The sequence below is a fragment of the Phocoena sinus genome, chromosome 3, assembly GCF_008692025.1.
Source record: "Phocoena sinus isolate mPhoSin1 chromosome 3, mPhoSin1.pri, whole genome shotgun sequence".
Classification (NCBI taxonomy): Eukaryota; Metazoa; Chordata; class Mammalia; order Artiodactyla; family Phocoenidae; genus Phocoena; species Phocoena sinus.
In genome coordinates this window covers 44,436,819-44,456,043 of record NC_045765.1, presented here as the reverse complement: position 1 = coordinate 44,456,043, position 19,225 = coordinate 44,436,819, and the positions used below count along the sequence as shown (strand labels likewise).

Sequence of the window (19,225 nt, the reverse complement as noted above, 5' to 3'; positions counted from 1 at the left end):
ATAGTTCACTGTCTTACGCCTGATGCCTAGCTCGGTGCCTGACGTGGAGCAGACTCTGCAGCGAGGCAGGCAGGGCGTACAAGTGCCATGTGGTAGCTGCTCCCCTGCTGCTCCCCTCTCGGCCCCTAGGACACCCTGTTGCCCTGCAGGGTCGGTGACCTTGGACCGTGTCTCTCAGCAGCTGTGGTGCTTGCCTGTGAGGCATGATGCCACCTCGGCCTGCAGCGTGTGCAGCAACGGGCAGGTCTAAGAATGCGTCCGACAGGCCCGTTCAGGCCCTGACTCCCTAGGAACTGTCCGCACACTGCCTCTTACCCATCCCAGGAGTCCGTTTTTCCTGGGTTTCAAGGGTAACGGCTCTGTGCACACCCTTTCTGCTGGGGGCCCTAGTGCTGTTTCTGGAGCTCTACCCTCAGCTTCCCTCCATCCTCAGGGACTAGCTGGGAGTCTGGAAGAGCACATTTCAAGATGTGGCAACCCGGACTGGGTATGGGGGCTTCCCTCCCACTTTCCCAGCCACGCTCAACTGGTTCCCCGCCAGACAGGGGAAGGCGCCAAGTCCTCGGCCTCCCCCTTGCCTCCGTCTGAGGGCAGCTAGAACATGACCTCCTCACAGCTCCCATAATCACTCTCCACCATGTCAGAGCCCTCATAGTTGGAGGGAGCCTGGGGCTGGCCCCGGCCCGTGGGACGCCCGCCCCCTACCTCGCAGTCGGCGTAAGAGGGCCCGGCCCGGCTGAGGTGCATGCTCATCCCCTTGTAGCCCCCTTCTGCCAGGCAGGGCCCTGGCCCTCCCCCTCCCTGCTGGAACTGCGAGTGGTAGTAGCTGATAGCTGTGTACTCGTTGAGACAGGGGGCCAGCAGGTGCTCCCGGGGACTGGGGGGCCGTCGGGGGATCAGATCTTCCAGGTTCTGGTTGCTGTACCGGGGTGGAAGGGGTGCTCGCTTGTTCTCCATCTCCAGTGGGAAGGGGAAGCCCCCGTAGAGGCCAGTGGGGTCCGGCATCACAGCTGGGTTCCGGTGGCAGCGAGGCGATGGCAGCAGAGGGCCGGGGGTCCCTTCGGAGCGGGGGTATTCCCAGCGTTCCTTCCTGGAGTAAGTTGGGGGCCAGACTGTGGCTCCACCTGGGTACACTGAAAGGGAACAGCAAGATAGGGTGAGCTCTGAGTTTCCCTGGTGAAAGCTCCAACTGGCCTAAGGGCTGCTCTACATGACTTAGCATGTGGTACAGATGGGCCGAGGAGTCGGTGGGTACGTGGCCCGTCTGTGCGTTGTCTCTGGCAGCTTAGATTCATATCTAGAATCCAATGGGGTCAAGTTCAAAGCCAGAGGTTTAACTCAAAGCCAGCCCGTCTTGTAAATTTGTGCCACTGATCCAAGGGTCAGTGGATAAGGGAAGAATCTGAATGGCTCCATGCATCCCACCCCCATTCCTGGAGACAGCAGCTCTATCCCAAGTCCTACTGGCGAGTTTTGTCTCCTTAATTGAAGGAAACAAACACATATTTTGGACTAGGAGGTGTGATGGCATCTATCACAGAGAGGGATTAAATGAGATGTGGCTTCGAAGGTTAGAGATCAGGCATCCTTGGTCCTACCTCTGTCCCTGCTACTGAATAGTTGGGGAAGTTAGAATAAGTCACTGTGGCTTTATGGGTCCCAATTATGGGACCCAATTTGCAGAAAGAGCAAATACTTGTTTTAACTATTACTGAATAAGCCAGAAAATATAAAGTGCTTTACAAATTCACCTCCTTCTGAGCCAAAGATGAGAGGGGGTGAAGGTCCCTCCTCTGGGTCAGCCAGGTCTGGCCCAAGGCTACTGTACCTCTAGACTGGGCATCCAGAAGCCCCCTTTTCACTTCAGGGATCCTACCCACCCCATCCAGGGTCTACAGGTTTCTGCCATGGACATCAATCCTGTGGAATGTCTTGGAAGTTAGAGGAGTAGATCATGGTACAGCGGAATGAGGCACAGACTCTGAGTCCAGAGACCTGGGATCTGGTGCAGCCCACTAGTGCACCGTGACCTTGACCACGTCCCTTCATGGACTGGATGGTGGCTCAGATAATGGAGTGTTTCAGTCTATTACCCTGTTCCATCAATCCCAGAGGCTAAAGGCCTGTGGGCTGTACTGACCCATCTCCTCGCCTGACCAGGTCCTCTTAATGATGGCCTCATTGTCAGAGTGGGAAGAGACCACCACCGGCGGGAGTCTGGGAGGCACGCTGCAGACCACTGGCCGTTGCTTAGAGCTGGGTCCAAAAGTGACGAGTTCATTTGGACCTGCGGTCTTGCTGGGCTCCACTTGGTTCAGGTTGTTGCAGGCGCTTGTGCTCAGGGGGTTGAGCTCAATGGCAGGTGTGGCTTGGGTGTCAACACCAACACTCCTGGCCAGGAGGTCTGGGTCCTCCATGGCCACGGGCTTGTGGGACTTGCAACGGCGGCAGTAGAAGAGAAGCCCAGTAGAGATTATGACAATGACCAGTAGGACCACTATGATGATCAGAATCTCCTGCTGTCCCCAGTCCCCCCTTTTGATCTCAGGGGTGACAAGACAGTGTCCTTCTGAGCAGCCCCTTGATTCCATTTCACACCTGCAGACACAGAGAAGTAGTCAGGGGACTGAGTCACTATACTGCCCTTTCCATGTCCCCTCTTAAAAGATGTATGGGATAAAAACCCCTGCACTCAAGCCTGCCTCTCCAATTTCCCACCAAAAAAAAAAAAAAAAAAAGTAATTATCACACATATCAACACATCAACTTCAGTTTCACATCATCCTCTACCAGTGAGGTATGAGACTCAGCAATACCCTTGTTCATGACCATTTGAATCTAGGCTCTGGGCAAGTCCATTATGTTCCACCCGTGAGATCTAGGCATTGGATACACTGCCTACCACTGAGGTCAAATTTCCAATCATATACTGTGGTAGAGGCAGCCAGCAACCTAGCTGTCCTTCGGGTCAGGGTCCCAGATACAAGTCAGCAGTCACCCAGCAATGGTAACCAGGCGCCAGTGTTCCCTCTGTCCCTCACCAGGAGGTCGCAGGAACCCAGCATGGCTCCACACAGACCTTACACGGGACAGCTTGCTCAGAGAGAACCCCCTAGAACCATATGACCTCTCAGGTCACCTTCAGCTTGGCTTTCATTGGTGTGAGGCTCCTAGGAGACTTCTATAGTCAGCTTTACCTACTTTTTTTTTTTTAATAGATCTTTATTGGAGTATAATTGCTTCACAGTACTGTGTTAGTTTCTGTGGCACAACAGAGCGAATCAGACATGCTTATACATGTCCCCATATCCTCTCCCTCTTGAGCCTCCTTCCCCTCGCCCCATCCCACCCCTGTAGGTCATCTCAAAGCACCTAGCCAATCTCCCTGTGCTATGCTGCTGCTTCCCACCAGCCAACTATTTTACATTCGCTAATGTATATATGTCGATGATACTCTCATTTCGCCCCAGCTTCGCCCTCCCACCCCATGTCTTCAAGTCCATTTTCTATGTCTACCTCTTTGTTCCTGCCCTGCAACTAGGTTCATCAGTACCATTTTTTTTGTTTTTTTTTTTTAGATTCCATATATATGCGTTAGCATACTTTTGAGGGACATTGGGAAAGGCTCCCTCCATCCCACGTGAGTCCCAGTGCCTGAAATTTCACCACCAACAGTTTGTCCTTTGGGTTACACGTTGGCCTCCCCAAATTCTCTTTTAAAATGCAAACACCGCTTTCAGCCAGGAAGTGTCCCCCAACACAATGGTCCCCAACCTTTTAGGCACCAGGGACCGGTTTCACGGAAGACAGTTTTTCCACGGGCCGGTGTGGGGAGGGGATGGTTCAGGCGGTAATGCGAGCGATGGGGAGCGATCCGGAGCAGCAGATGAAGCTTCGCTCCCTCACTCGCCACTCTCCTCCTGCTGTGCGGCCAGGTTCCTAACAGGCCTCGGACCGGTCCTTGGCCGAGTATTGGGGACCCCTGCCCTAACACATCTCCTGGATGGAGAGAATCCCCTGCTGCAGAGTGAGGCGCACAGTGGGGCTGGAAATGCCAGGTGCTGAAAGAAAGGACTTGGATCTTAAACACACGGGGGAGCCTTGGACAGGCCCTTTCCTTCTCTGGGCCTCAGTTTCATCTGTAAATTGGGTGGATGGACTATATCATTGGATCTCTTATGTACCCACTGACAGCAAGGGGGTACCTTGTTGTTATAAGTAGAATCCTTGGAGAATCTCCTTCCTTGGAGATTACAGTTTAGTTGGTCCAGGAATCTGTATTTTTCACAAGTCCCCCTCATGATTTTTAAAGGTTTCCAAGTTGGGGAGCCATAAAACCAGAGAATTGCCAAAGCCTCTTTACATCTAGGATTCTAGGGATGATTCTCCTTCCCTTACAACCCCGCAGGCCAGCATAATACAAGGCACAGGTAGCTAGTGGTGGGGTTTGAGGCCCACAGCAGTGCCTGAATCAAGTGGAATCATTACCCCCAGGCCGCTTTCTGGGAAGTCACGGTCCAGAGCAAGAGAATAAGAGCTTTAGCTACTTTCAGACTTCAGCAAAGATCAGAACTGCCCGAAGATCTGCAGATTCCTTGGCCCCAGCCTAGTGAGTCCAATTCAGTAGGTTCAGAATAGGGCTTGGGAAATCTGTCTTTTTAACGAGCACCTCCCCTCCCAGAGTGTTCTGATGCAGGTGGTGGGAGGGAGAAGCCTTGACACGTGGAAAAGGCCAAGAAGCCAGGTAACCAGAGCACTCAGCCCCTGGCTGCCCATTGGCCTCTCTAGGGGTCAGAGTGCAGAGGTCATCCCCCAGTGGTGCCACACTCAGGGAGAGGAACCAATGGCAGGGGACCTCTCCTGTGCTTACCTGTCTCCCATGTAGGGGTGAGGGCAGATACAGGGGGCTCCTTCGGGGGAAGAGATGCAAGTTCCACCTTCCAGGCAGGGCATCGAAGTGCAGTTCTCCTTCCTTTGTTCACAGTGCCTCCCGGAGAACTGTGAGGGGCATGTGCAGACATAGCCTGGGGAGAAGGGCAGGGCCATGAGAGAGCACTCTGGTCCAGTGGCCCCAGGGGACAGGTTCTCGTGTGTTTGCAGATCCCAGTGTTCACACGTAGTTATTGAGTGCCTCTCTCTGCCACATGCACTGTGGTAGGCACTGGTGCCCTGCTGGACAAGAAGGTTGGATCCCTGCCCTCAAACAACTTACAGACTACAGAGAATAGGCATCTAAAGGATAATAATGAGTATCGTCATCCTAGACAACACTATTTATTGTAATCGTTGTTCTAAGAATCTTCATGTATTAGCTCATTTGATCCTCCCGACAGCCCTGAGATTGGTTACTGTTATTGTCCTCATCAGGGACAGGTACAAGTTGATGGCAGGTCAGGGAATGAGGCTCGGGGAATGCATGCCATTTGCTCAGGGTCACACAGCAAGCAAATGGCAATTTGGGGGTTCAAACTGAGATAGTTATAGATAATATCTGTATATTAGTAATTATCATAAAAATTAGTTTTATTGAAGGGAAGCATTGGGGAAAGGAGTTAGCCTAAACTAGGCACCAGGGGAGGTTTCCTGGAGGCGGTGATATTTTAGTTGAGACCTGAAGGTTGAGTAAAAATTAGCCAGGCAAAAAGATAAAGGGGCAAAGAGGAAGATGTTTCAGGCAGAGGAGAACATGTGCAAAGGTTTGGAGGAGAGGGTGTGGCATGTCACCAGGGTGGACCAGCAGGTGGGAGGGGCCAGGGCATAGGACCCACAGGAAGGAATTAGGAATTGGGACTCCATCTGAATGGCATCTGAACGGCAAGGGGAAGCCACTGCAAGATTCCAAGCAGGAAAGCGATGTGCTCATATCTACATTGTTTAAAGATCTCTCTGGTGCCCTGCTGGAAGATGCTAGTAGAGGGAGAGAAGCAGGAGAGCAGGGAGGTGGCTGGTGCAGAAGAAAAGAAGAGAGGTGATGGGGATTGGGGTCAGACCAATGGCGGTGGGGATGCAGAAGTGATGGACTCCTTGGGTATCTTAGGTAGAAATGACAGTATTATTTGTCAGGCAAAGATTAGAAAATGGGAGAATGCCAAGTGTTGACAGAGATGTAGGGGCCTAGGAATCTCACGCACTTGCTGGTGGAAGTACAGACTGCTGCGGCCATGCTGGACAGCAGTCTGACCCGATTTAGTCAAAGTAACTATTTGCATACTCTGAGTATGTGAATTCCGTCTCTGGGTGTTGCGTATGTATGTGTGTATGTGTGAAAAGTTCTCACACAGGTTTGTAACATGATGTGGGAGGATGTTCAGTGCAGCATTGTTGATGGAGGTGGGATGTCCATTGCTGGGAGAGTCCAGAGGGGAAAGGTGAGCGCGTGCACGCCTTGGAGTATTGAGCCGCAATTAAAAGCAATGAATAAGAATTACTCGTGGCAGCGTGGATGGAAAACTGTAAAACATGATATACCAGTTATATAAGTTAGAAATTCAAGCATGTGAAAAAGAGTTCTTACATTTTGAAAGAACTCATTTTAAAACTTTAAATGTTTGCCTATGGGTTTGAGGAAGGGAGAAGGCAGTGGAGTATAAAGGGCAATAAGAAAGAGAAACTGGGCTTCCCTGGTGGCGCAGTGGTTAAGAGTCCGCCTGCCAATGCAGGGGACACGGGTTAGAATCCTGGTCCCGGAGGATCCCGCATGCTGCGGAGCAACTAAGCCCATTCGCCACAATTACTGGAGCCTGCGTTCTAGAGCCCATGAGCCACAACTACTGAGACCTGCACGCCTAGACCCTCTGCTTCGCAACAGGAGAAGCCACCGCAATGAGAAGCCCGCGCACTGCAACGAGGAGTAGCCCCCGCTTGTCACAACTAGAGAAAGCCCGCACACAGCAACGAAGACCCAACGCGGCCAAAAATAAATTTTAAAAAAAAGAGAGGGAGAGAGAAACTTAGCGCGCACCAATGATGACACTGAGATGTGTGATGACTTCAGCCTTCTACATCAGAGGTCTCCATTCGTACCCTTCCCCCATCCAAAAAAAAAAAAGGAGAAAGAAAGATAGTTCTTGTTGAGGGAGAAAGAAGACTACTGGCCTCCCCTGGTGTAAACCTAGCAGATCCCTACTCGTTACTCACCAGACAGTAAGGGGAAGAGGGGGATATTTCCACTGAGATCTGCACCCTGAGCACGCCTCTCGCTTAACAGCCCTGTGACCTTGGGTGCGTTCCTTTACCTCTCTGGGTATCCCTTACGTAGCCCGGTGGTTTCCTGAGCAGTAAAATGGAGTTTAAATGGCTCTCTTCTCCGCCCTCCACCCCCGCTCCCTCCCTCATAGGACTGTGGTGGAGGAATCGGCTTGGTAAACTCTATGGTGATACACGATTGCTAGTTCAACCTGGCAGGGTCCTCTGCAGAGCCTCCTGGGATAAGCCTCAGGGTCAGCCCTAGCCTTACCTGCCCCACGGGTCTGTGAGCACTTTCCACCGTTGAGACACGGGTTCTGGCTGCACTGGTCACTGTGGAGGCAACACTGGGTGAGGGCCCGCCTCTCCAGCATGCCCGCCACCTTCTTGCCATGGGCCAGCAGCTCCAGCGCCTCTCCGTTGATCATGACAGCATCCAGGCAGCCTTCGAAGCCCTGGGAGACATTTGGGAAAGAATGCAAGAGGACGAGGCCACCCAGAAAGAGGTCCCTTTCAGGCCTCAGACTCCAGCAGTTCTCTGGGAGCGCAAGGGAGGCGTTGGCTGCACTGTCAACCGACAGGTGAACGGAAGTATCTGTCTCCTCCACCAGAACAGAGTGCCACTCTTGGTCATTCACACGAGACTGGGAGGAAAGATTTCTGTAGAAGCCACCTGGGCAATGGTATTCCAGCTGGAGCACTCCATCGACCAGCTGTAAAGAAAATGCAAATGGCCATCAGCAAAGCCAGGAAGCACTTAAAAAATCCCTGCTCAGAAGCTGCCAGTGCAAAGAATGTTAGTTTATTTTCACAGATAGGAGGGGTAGTGTTTGGTGATTTTCAAGGCTGTTTTAGACATTGTATTTGTAGAGTATAGAAACCCTCAAAGTGCTCTTCTATGGTTTCATTTGGCCCTCGCCGCTCTCCGTGGGATGGCCTGGGCAGGGATGATATCTCCATTTCAGAGATGAGGAAACTGAGGCCCAGAGATGCCTTGCTGATCAAGACCCTGTCTTTTGGATTCTTCTTCACAGGCCTCTCCAGTATTCTATACTCCTCAGCCTTCAGGGATACCAAAAACCTCCCTCTCACCCCCACTCCCTTACTCAACAGTTCAACAGTTCTTGAAGTGGGTCTCTAAGACGATTTCAGGGCATCTACAAGGTGAAACTATTTTCATAGTAATCCAAGACATTATTTGCCTCTTCTACTCTGATTCTGTTACAAATATACAGTGGTGATCTCTAGACATGCGCTATCACAACAGATAAAGGCAGAAGTAGGTACGAGCCAGCTAGCTTCTATTAAGCCAGATGTAAGAGAAATTTGCAAAAATGTAAAACAATACCACTCTTTTTTTAATTATGGAAAATGGAACAATTTTTCTTAAAAATACGGTATTTATGTTAACATGTAATGGGTTTCTTGTTATTTTAAAACTTCTCAGTTTTAATTTCTAATAATGAAAATGCCAATAGCTGTTACCCACATAAACAAAACTTCCCTATGATCCTCGATTATTTTTAAGAGTATAAGAAGTCCCAGAATCAAAAAGTGTGAGAATCACTGGGTTAGAACATTTTAGTTCCCTTCACCCTCGAGAAGTGGGACTACTTGTGGCCAAATAGTTTTCCTGTCACTCTGGGTTAGGTAGCACTTTCTCTGGGTGAAATGTGAAGATCTAACCCAGTGTTTTCCAGAAGTTGGACATTTGTACACCATCTTCCTGATTTTTGCCCTGGTTGAATTCTACCTATACCTTTATTTCCTTAAAAAGAAAACAGTATTATTACAGTAAATAGAAAACCAATATAACCTGCCATTAAGAAAAGACAATGACAAATATAAGTACAACTTATACAAAACATTGTCATTAAATCACTCCTTTCACTTACCTAGGACCACAGATCTGTTGATTCCTCCATCTTTTCACTGTCTCTCCCCTCTGTAATGTCCTCATTCCTCTCCTTACCAATCTTAAATTCCATAGCCAAACTCCTGTCCCTCTTTTACTTGGTAGAACTCACTTGGCTAATACACAAATCCGGTAAAATCCAACTCTCCCTCTATATATAAGTATCATGGAGCTGAACATGGCTGGAGAAAAACACACAGCTTTTGCTTATTGGTCTCCCTTTAATTTCATGACCATAAGTCTCAAATGAGCCCTTCATGCTACCCAACAATCGTACTATCTTGCTTAGTTCCCTCACTCTCTCAGATGACTATTTTCACGACTTCTCTCTCCTCAGACCCTTAACGTCTCTCTCCCCATCCTCGCTCTCAGCAATCAGATGGAAACTTCCAGGCACTCTCACCATCATATCTGTCCACGTTGTCCAAAGCCAATCTCTCCATTCATGCACTAGATCCCACCCCACCCCCCTTACCTCCTGAAGGACAAGATGCCACTGACTTTCCTTTCTCCTTCCTACATCTTTGTTCACTCTCTACTGGATCATCCCAGTCATCACATAAACATGCTGTTATTGTTCTAATCTTTAAAAAAAAAAAGTTTCCTTGAACGCACTTTTCCTGCCAGATAGCACTTTCTTTCTTTGCTTTCCCTTTGCAGCAAAATTCTACCCCCACCCACCATGACACTGAAGCCACTGGTGTCAGGGCACTCAGCATCCTTTGTGTTGCCAAATTCAATGATTGATATCACTTCCCATCTTACTTGACCTCTCAGCAGCATATTATGCAGCTGATCACTGCTTCCTTCTTGATACACATCCCTCATTTGGCTTCCCAGATACAATACTCTCTTGGTTTTTCTCCAACATCATTGGTTGTACCTTTTCATTCTCCTTTATTGGATCCTCCTCGTCCCCAACCTCTCAGTGTTGGAGTATGTCAGGGATAAATCCTTAGTCTACTCTCTTTTCACTCTACACTCTTTGGTGATCTCCCCAGTCTCATGGCTTTGAATACTATGTATATGTGGAAGAATCCCAGATCTTCATCTCCACCCAGACCTTTCTCGCTAGATTTTGTTTGTCCAGCTCCACTAGTAGGTCTAATAGTCATCTCAAGCTCATATGTCCAAAACGGAACTTCTGGTCATCCCCCTTCCCCAACCTACTCCACCTGTATCCTTGCCCGCGTCTGTTGGCAGCAACTCCATTCCTTCAGGTTGCTCAGGTCAACATCTTACTCCTTGCTTTCTCTCGGAGCCCTTATTCAGTTCATCAGGAAGTCCTGTTGACCTTACCTTCAAAATCTCTCCAGAATCTGAACTCTTTTTCCCAGTTCCACTGTCATTCCCCTGATCTAAACTGCCATCAGCTCTCACCAGAATTACTGCCTTTTGGCTGGGTCTTTCCACTTCCATCTTTGTTCCTCTAAAATCTATTCTCAACACAGCAGCCACAAGGACCATTTTTTAATATGTCACACCATGTTAATTCTCTGCTCAAAACCTTCTAATGCCCCCCACTTTGCTCAGAATAAAACTCAAAGTCCTTAAATAGCCTATGAGACCTTTATAGATATGACCCCATCCTATTACATCTCTGACCTCAACTCCTGCTACTACTGTCCCCTTGCTCACTTCACTCAAGCCATATTGACGACTGAGCTGTTCCTTAAACATGCCAAGCAATCTCCTGCCAATGACTATACCCTCTACCTAGAATGCTGTTCCCCCAGAAGTCTACATGGCTAACTACCTCACCCCCTTCAAATTATTGTTCAATTATCACCTCAGTGAAGCCTTCCCTAACCACCTTATTTAAAATTGCTACTTCCCACAAAAGGGCAGAATGCAAGCATCATCTCCTCCACTCTGGCTTGGTAGGCAACATAGCAGTTAGAGGCTCATCTTCATTGAGGGAGAAAAGCAGAATGTACAGAATGTACCAGGCACCTTCAAGATGGTGGAGGAGTAAGATGTGGAGACCACAAGTACATTAAAACTACATCTACATGTGGAACAACTCCTACAGAACACCTACTGAACACTGGCCGAAGACCTCAGACTTCCCAAAAGCTTTGCTTTTGCCTTTGTCCTAGGGTTCTGTCTGTCTGTTTTTTTTTGTTTGTTTTGTTTTTTATAGTATAGCTTTTAGGGCTTGTTATCATTGGTGGATTTGTTTTTTGGTTGGTTGCTCTCTTTCTTTCTTTACTTTTAAAGTTTTTTATTTTTAATAATTTTTTTTATTTTAATAACTTTATTTTATTACTTGTTCTTTCTTTCTTTGGAATGTAGAAGCATTTAGGAGAATCCAGCTATATTTTATTAAGCCAGATATGAAAGAGATTTGCAAAGATGTAAAACAATGCCATTATCAGTAATTTTTAAAATACTGCTTTTCAAAAATTATGTTATTTATGTGAACATGAATTGGGCTTATTACTCATTTCTAAATGGATTAATAACAGCTATTTTAAGTGTTTCATGGTTTTAATTTCTAACAGGGTAAACATCACTAGATATAACTCGCATTAACAAAAGCTCTTTGGGCTTCTTTCTTTTTTTGGATTCTTTCTTTTTCCTCCCTTTTCTTCTGAGCCATGTGGCTGACAGAGTCTTGGTGCTCTGGCCGGGTGTCAGGCCTGAGCCTCTGAGATGGGAGAGCTGAGTTCAGGACATTGGTCCACCAGAGACCTCCCAGCGCCACATAATATCAAATGGCAAAAGCTCTCCCAGACATCTCCATCTCAACACTAAGACCCAGCTGCACTCAACGACCAGCAGTCTACAGTGCTGGATGCCCTATGTCAAACAACTAGCAAGACAGGAACACAACCCCACCCATTAGCAGAGAGGCAGCCTAAAAGTCATAATAAGGGTCACAGACACCCCAGAAAACACCACCAGACGTGGTCCTACCCACCAGAAAGACAAGATCCAGTCTCATCCACCAGAACACAGGTGCCAGTCCCCTCCACCAGGAAGCCTACACAACCCACTGAACCAACCTTACCCACAGGGAGAAGACACCAAAAACAATGGGAACTACGAACCTGCAGCCTGAGAAAAGGAGACACCAAACACAGTAAGTTAAGCAAAATGAGAAGACAGAGAAATACACAGCAGATGAAGGAGCAAGGTAAAAACCCACTGGACCAAACAAATGAAGAGGAAATACACAGTCTACCAGAAAAAGAATTTAGAGTAATGATAGTAAAGATGATCCAAAATCTTGAAAATAGAATGGAGAAAATACAAGACACGTTTAACAAGGACCTAGAAGAGCTAAAGAGAAAAAACAATGATGAACAAGACAATAAATGAAATTAAAAGTTCTCTAGAAGGAATCAATAGCAGAATAACTGAGGCAGAAGAACGGATAAGTGACCTGGAAGATAAAATAGGGGAAATAACTACCACAGAGCAGAATAAAGAAAAAAGAATGAAAAGAATTGAGGACAGTCTCAGAGACCTCTGGGACAACATTAAGTGCACCAACATTAGAATTATAGGGGTCCCAGAAGAAGAAGGAAAAAAAAAGGGACTGAGAAAATATTTGAAGAGATTATAGTTGAAAACTTCCCTCATGTGGGAGAGGAAGTAGTCAATCAAGTCGAGGAAGTGCAGAGAGTCCGATACAGGATAAATCCAAGGAGAAACACGCCAAGACACATATTAATCAAACTATCCAAAATTAAATACAAAGAAAAAATATTAAAAGCAGCAAGGGAAAAACAACAAATAACATACAAGGGGATCCCCAGAAGGTTAACAGCTGATCTTTCATCAGAAACTCTGCAAGCCAGAAGGGAGTGGCAGGACATATTTAAAGTGATGAAAGGGAAAACCTACAACCAAGATTACTCTGCCCAGCAAGGATCTCATTCACATTTGACGGAGAAATTAAAACCTTTACAGACAAGCAACAGTTAAGAGACTTCAGCACCACCAAACCAGCTTTACAACAAATGCTAAAGGAACTTCTTTAGGAAGGAAGCCCAAGAGAAGGAAAAGATCTACAATAATAAACCCAAAACAATTAAGAAAATGGGAATAGGAACATACATATCGATAACTACCTTAAATGTAAATGGATTAAATGCTCCAACCAAAAGGCATAGACTAGCTGAATGCATACAAAACCAAGATCCATATATATTCTGTCTACAAGAGACCCACTTCAGACCTAGGGACACATACAGACTGAAAGTGAGGGGATGGAAAAAGATAAACCATGCAAATGGAAATCAAAAGAAAGCTGGAGAAGCAATTCTCATATCAGACAAAATAGACTTTAAAATAAAGACTATTACAAGAGACAAAGAAGGACACTACATAATGATCAAGGCATCAATCCAAGAAAGATATAACAATTGTAAATATTTATGCACCCAACATAGGAGCACCTCAATACATAAGGCAAATGCTAACAGCCATAAAAGGGGAAATCGACAGTAACACAATCATAGTAGGGGACTTTAACACCCCACTTTCACCAACGGACAGATTATCCAAAATGAAAATAAATAAGGAAACACAAGCTTTAAATGATACATTAAACAAGATGGACTTAATTGATATTTATAGGACATTCCATCCAAAAACAGCAGAATACACTTTCTTCTCAACTGCTCATGGAACATTCTCCAGGATAGATCATATCTTGGGTCACAAATCAAGCCTTGGTAAATTTAAGAAAATTGAAATCGTATCAAGTATTTTTTCTGACCACAACGCTATGAGACTAGATATCAATTACAGGAAAAAATCTGTAAAAAATACAAACACATGGAAGCTAAACAATACACTATTAAATAAGCAAGAGATCACCGATGAAATCAAAGAGGAAGTCAAAAAATACCTAGAAACAAATGACAATGAAAACACAGTGACCCAAAACCTGTGCGATGCAGCAAAAGCAGTTCTAAGAGGGAAATATATAGCAATAAAATCCTACCTCAAGAAACAAGAAACATCTCAAATAAACAACCTAACCTTGCACCTAAAGCAATTAGAGAAAGAAGAGCAAAAAAAAACCCCGAAGTGAGCAGAAGGAAAGAAATCATAAAGATCAGATCAGAAATAAATGAAAAAGAAATGAAGGAAATGATAGCAAAGATCAATAAAACTAAAAGCTGGTTCTTTGAGAAGATAAACAAAATTGATAAACCATTAGCCAGACTCATCAAGAAAAAAAGGGAGAAGACTCAAATCAACAGAATTAGAAATGAAAAAAGAGAAGTAAAAACTGACACTGCAGAAATACAAAGGATCATGAACGATTACTACAGGCAACTATATGCCAATAAAATGGACAACCTGGAAGGAATGGACAAATTCTTAGAAAAGCACAACCTTCTAAGACTGAACCAGGAAGAAATAGAAAATATGAACAGCACTGAAATAATAGGTAATTATTATATCTATTATATAGATATAGATAATTATATATCTATTATATATAATAGATAATAGATAATAATAAGTAATAGATAATAGAAAATATCACAAGCACTGAAATTGAAACTGTGATTAAAAATCTTCCAGCAAACCAAAGCCCAGGACTAGATGGCTTCACAGGCAAATTCTATCAGACATTTAGAGAAGAGCTAACACCTATCCTTCTCAAATCTTCCAAAATATAGCAGAGGAAGGAACACTTCCAAATTCATTCTATGAGACTACCATCACCTTGATACCAAAACCAGACAAAGACGTCACAAAAACATAAAACTACAGGCCAATATCACTGATGAACATATGCAAAAATCCTCAATAAAATACTAGTAAACAGAATCCAACAGCACATTAAGAGGATCATACACCACGGTCAAGTGGGGTTTATCCCAGGAATGCAAGGATTTTTCAATATACACAAATCAATCAGTGTTATAAACCATATTAACAAATTGAAGGATAAAAATCATATGATCATCTCAATAGATGCAGAAAAAGCTTTTGACAATATTCAACACCAATTTATGATAAAAACCCTCCAGAAAGTAGGCATAGAGGGAACTTACCTCAACATAATAAAGTCCATATATGACAAACCCACAACCAACGTCGTTCTCAGTGATGAAAAACTGAAACCATTTCCACTAAGATAAGGAAAAAGACAAGGTTTCCCACTCTCCCCACAATTATTCAACATAGTTGGAAGTTTTAGCCACAGCAATCAGAGATGAAAAAGAAATAAAAGGAATCCAAACTGGCAGAGGAGAAGTAAAACTGTCACTGTTTGCAGATGACATGATACTATACATAGAGAATCCTAAAGATGCTACCAGAAAACTACTATACAAGCAGCTCATGCAGCTCAATATCAAACAACAAAAAACCGAATCCAAAAAAGGCGCAGAAGACCTAAATAGACATTTCTCCAAAGAAGATTTACAGATTGCCAACAAACACATGAAAGGATGTTCAACATCACTAATCATTAGAGAAATGCAAATCAAAACTACAATGAGGTATCACCTCACACCAGTCAGAATGGCTATCATCAAAAAATCTACAAACAATAAATGCTGGAGAGGGTGTGGAGAAAAGGGAACTCTCTTGCACTGTTGGTGGGAATGTAAATTGATACAGCCACTATGGAGAACAGTATGGAGGTTCCTTAAAAAACTAAAAATAGAACTACCATACGATCCAGCAATCCCACTACTGGGCATATACCCTGAGAAAACCATAATTCAAAGAGTCATGTACCGCAATGTTCATTGCAGCTGTGTTTACAATAGCCAGGACATGGAAGCAACCCAAGTGTCCATCGACAGATGAATGGATAAAGAAGATGTGGCACAAATATACAATGGAATATTAGCCATAAAAAGAAACTAAATTGAGTTATTTGTAGTGAGGTGGATGGACCTAGAGACTGTCATACAGAGTGAAGAAAGAAAGAGAAAAACAAAGACCGTATGCTAATACATATATGTGGAATCTAAAGAAAAATAAATGGTTCTGGAGAACCTAAGGGCAGGACAGGAATAAAGACGCAGATGTGGAGAATGGACTTGAAGACAAAGGGAGGGGGAAGGGTAAGCTGGGATGAAGTGAGAGAGTGGCATGGACATATATACACTACCAAATGTAAAATAGATAGCTAGTGGGAAGCAGCTGCATAGCACAGGGAGATCAGCTCTGTGCTTTGTGTCCATCTAGAGAGCAGGGATAGGGAGGGTGGGAGGCAGATGGAAGAGGGAGGAGATATGGGGATGTATGTATACGTATAGCTTATTCACTTTGTCATACAGCAGAAACTAACACACCATTGTAAAACAGTTTAACTCCAATAAAGATGTTACAAAAAAAAAAAAGACTGTACCAAATGTGCCATCCTTTTGTATAAAACTGCACTATGTCATCAGTATCATTACTATTTAAAAAATGAACACAATTACTTGAGTGCTTGCTTTGCTTTAGGCACTGTGCCAAAAGCTTTCCTTGAATCATTATGTAATTCTCACGGAGTACAGAGCAATGGGTAAGAGCTCGGGTGCTGGAGCAGGTTGGACTGGCCCAGGCCCCACCATTTACTGCCTGTGCGGTCATAAGCAAATTACTTAATCCCACCAAGCCTCAGTTTCTTCATCTATAGGACGAGGATGATGACAGTCACCAACTTACAAGGCTCTTTCGAGGACTAAATTCTACAACACAGGCAATAAGGTGTCTGGCACAACAAGGGCTCAGTACTTTCTTATGACGACTCTACAAGGATGAGTCCCATTTTCATAGATGAGTAAATCGAGATGTAGTGAGATTGAGGCTCTGGCCCAAAGTACCGAGTGCCTGAGCAGGGATTCGAAAATGGGAGCTCAGCCATGCACATGTGCTGGTCACAGGAGCCTGACATGAACAACTGGCTCTCTTCAGTATATTTCCCTATAGCATTTTAATTTATTACAATAAGTATCTGTCATTTTTATTAAAAAAAAACCCCATAAACCTATTTTCAGAATTTAGAATAATATAGCAGGAAAGGAAAAATATGAAGAAGACTGTCCATGAAAATCATGACCTCCAGGCTTATGATTTATTTGAGAGCTTTAAAAGCACAAAAGGACTGTGACTGTAGAAGAGAAATATTCTGCGGGCTGCCCCTCCTGCACACCACCCTGCTCTCTGAGCAGCTGACCTCTGCGAAGTTGCTGCTGCAGGGTTCTGCGTTGCAGGTGGACAGGTACACAAGGGTAGTGGTGGACAGTAATGGTTACTGTGCCCCTCATTCTTCTTTTCCTTTTGGGACACTCTGCCTCCTTCTCAACTGAGTCTGTGTTGTTCTGGAAAGGCTGGCCCCTCTCCCTGGCAGCCTTGGGGATAGTCACATGACTCAGACCTGCCAATCAAGGTCTGAGGTGGGGCTTTTACCGCTGTTGGAAAGAGATGCTCCCTTTCTGCTGGGCTGGCTTGGTGGCAGAATGAAAGCCTGGGCTGCTGGGGCCACCTTTGCCATTACTTGGGGGGATATTTGTGGTCTTCTGAACAAAAGCACATCTGACAGCAGGAAGGAAAAGGATCCTGTTGATATACTTTGAACACCTGGATCTACCCAAGCCTGAGGTCAACCCTTGGACTCTTCCATTACATGAGCCAATAGAATTCTCTCTTTTGTTTAAAGAATAATAATAATAAAATTGCAACTTCCCACATTCCTGATCCCCCTTAACCATTTTTTTTTCTTTTAACCCAAAGCATTTATCACATTTGGACAAACTCTATAATGTTCTGGTTTATTGTCAGTCTCCCACCATAGGATGAAAGCTCTAGGAGGGGTTTTTGTCTTTTTCACTGATGAGACCCAAGCACCTGGAAGAGTGCCTGTTGCATAGTAGATGCTCCACAAGTATTTGTTGAATGGATTAAATTCTAACTAGCTGCCAAAGTCTGCTTTCTCTTTGTCAAAATGGGAGATGGACACCTGTGATAGAGATGTTAAAATCGGGCAGGTACTCTGAGACTTTCTACAAGACATAATCAGAAGGACTAAAAGACCCCTGAAAGGAAATTCATTTTCCTCCACGTGGATTCCACGTACCTTAATGTACCCCAGCCTTCCACCCATCTTGGAAAACACTGGTCTATTACTCAGCAAAAAATGATAAAAGCATCAACCAGGTCTAGGTGGCCTTACCCATCTCTCTTTCTATCTTCAAAGGCTCTCTGTCATCCCACAGAACGCCTGACCTCTGTTGTCCTTGGACATGTATTGCCAGGTGGGATGGCTTTGGCTCTCATGGCTGGCAAGTCTCGTGTTCTACCTAAGAGTCACACCCAGTATCCCTGAAAACCATGCAGGGGTTTCTTTGCAGAAGTGACCCTTCTTGGCCACCCCCCATGCCGCCCCACCTCCCCAGCTTGGCACGCCCACAGGAAATCTCTCAGGCTGGCAGTGCCTTACCTTCAGGGAGAGACGCACTGTCTTATTGCTGAACAGGAGGATGGCCTGTGACTGGAGTGTGTTCAGGCGGAAACGAATGTGCCCATTCTGAGCCTCTGGGAGACTGTACCGCCCGAAGCTCTGACCACTGAACCTCGCGGCAGTACCTGTGAAAGCAACCAGAGGCACTGTCACCTCCACACAAAGTGGTCCCCACGGAGCCCTGGAACTGACTTTGTCTCATTCAGCCCTTGGGTGGCAAGCACTTGCTTCCATTTTACAGATGAAATTTACAGAGGCTGTGGGGTTACTTGTCCAGGGTCACACAGTTAGACAGGGGCCATCACCCTGCACACCTTCCTCTGGCCCCAGGGACCCTCGCCTTGGGTCCTGACCTGGATCAGAAACTATGAACTCAAACCATTAAGAAAGCAAGAATCAAGCCAGAAAGGTCATCAGCCAAGTGTGCACAAGTCAAAACTTCTATCCTCCATATTTTCCATGTGATCTCTGACATCACTTGGGGAAGAAGGAGGTTGAGTTGGAGAGGATTTTGCATATGTGTGTGATTTCAGGGACACCACGAGGGCTTTTGCCTCAAGACATCTTCTTCATCATCAGGAGTGTAATCATTTGGGTAAGCACTTCCCACACGAAATGCTGCTGAGAAGTCGAGAGACTTCTGTGGCAAAGGAAGAAGGTAGTGATAAATTGTGTGGCCAGAACTTCCATATGCT

General features: G+C 45.5%; 1 protein-coding gene across 1 annotated transcript in view; it reads right to left on the bottom strand.

The window, feature by feature from the left end:
* Positions 1-317: 317 nt before the first annotated feature.
* Positions 318-19,225, bottom strand: part of FAT2 (FAT atypical cadherin 2) — a 67,310-nt gene continuing 48,402 nt past the window's right edge. Inside the window, exons 19-23 of the mRNA XM_032628814.1 lie at positions 18,510-18,655; positions 7,457-7,898; positions 4,871-5,024; positions 2,141-2,598; positions 318-1,133 (exon numbers count right to left, since the gene is read on the bottom strand). Of these exons, the coding sequence (XP_032484705.1) occupies positions 595-1,133; positions 2,141-2,598; positions 4,871-5,024; positions 7,457-7,898; positions 18,510-18,655 (1,739 nt within the window). The 3' untranslated portion in view covers positions 318-594. The remainder of the gene's footprint in view (positions 1,134-2,140; positions 2,599-4,870; positions 5,025-7,456; positions 7,899-18,509; positions 18,656-19,225) is intronic.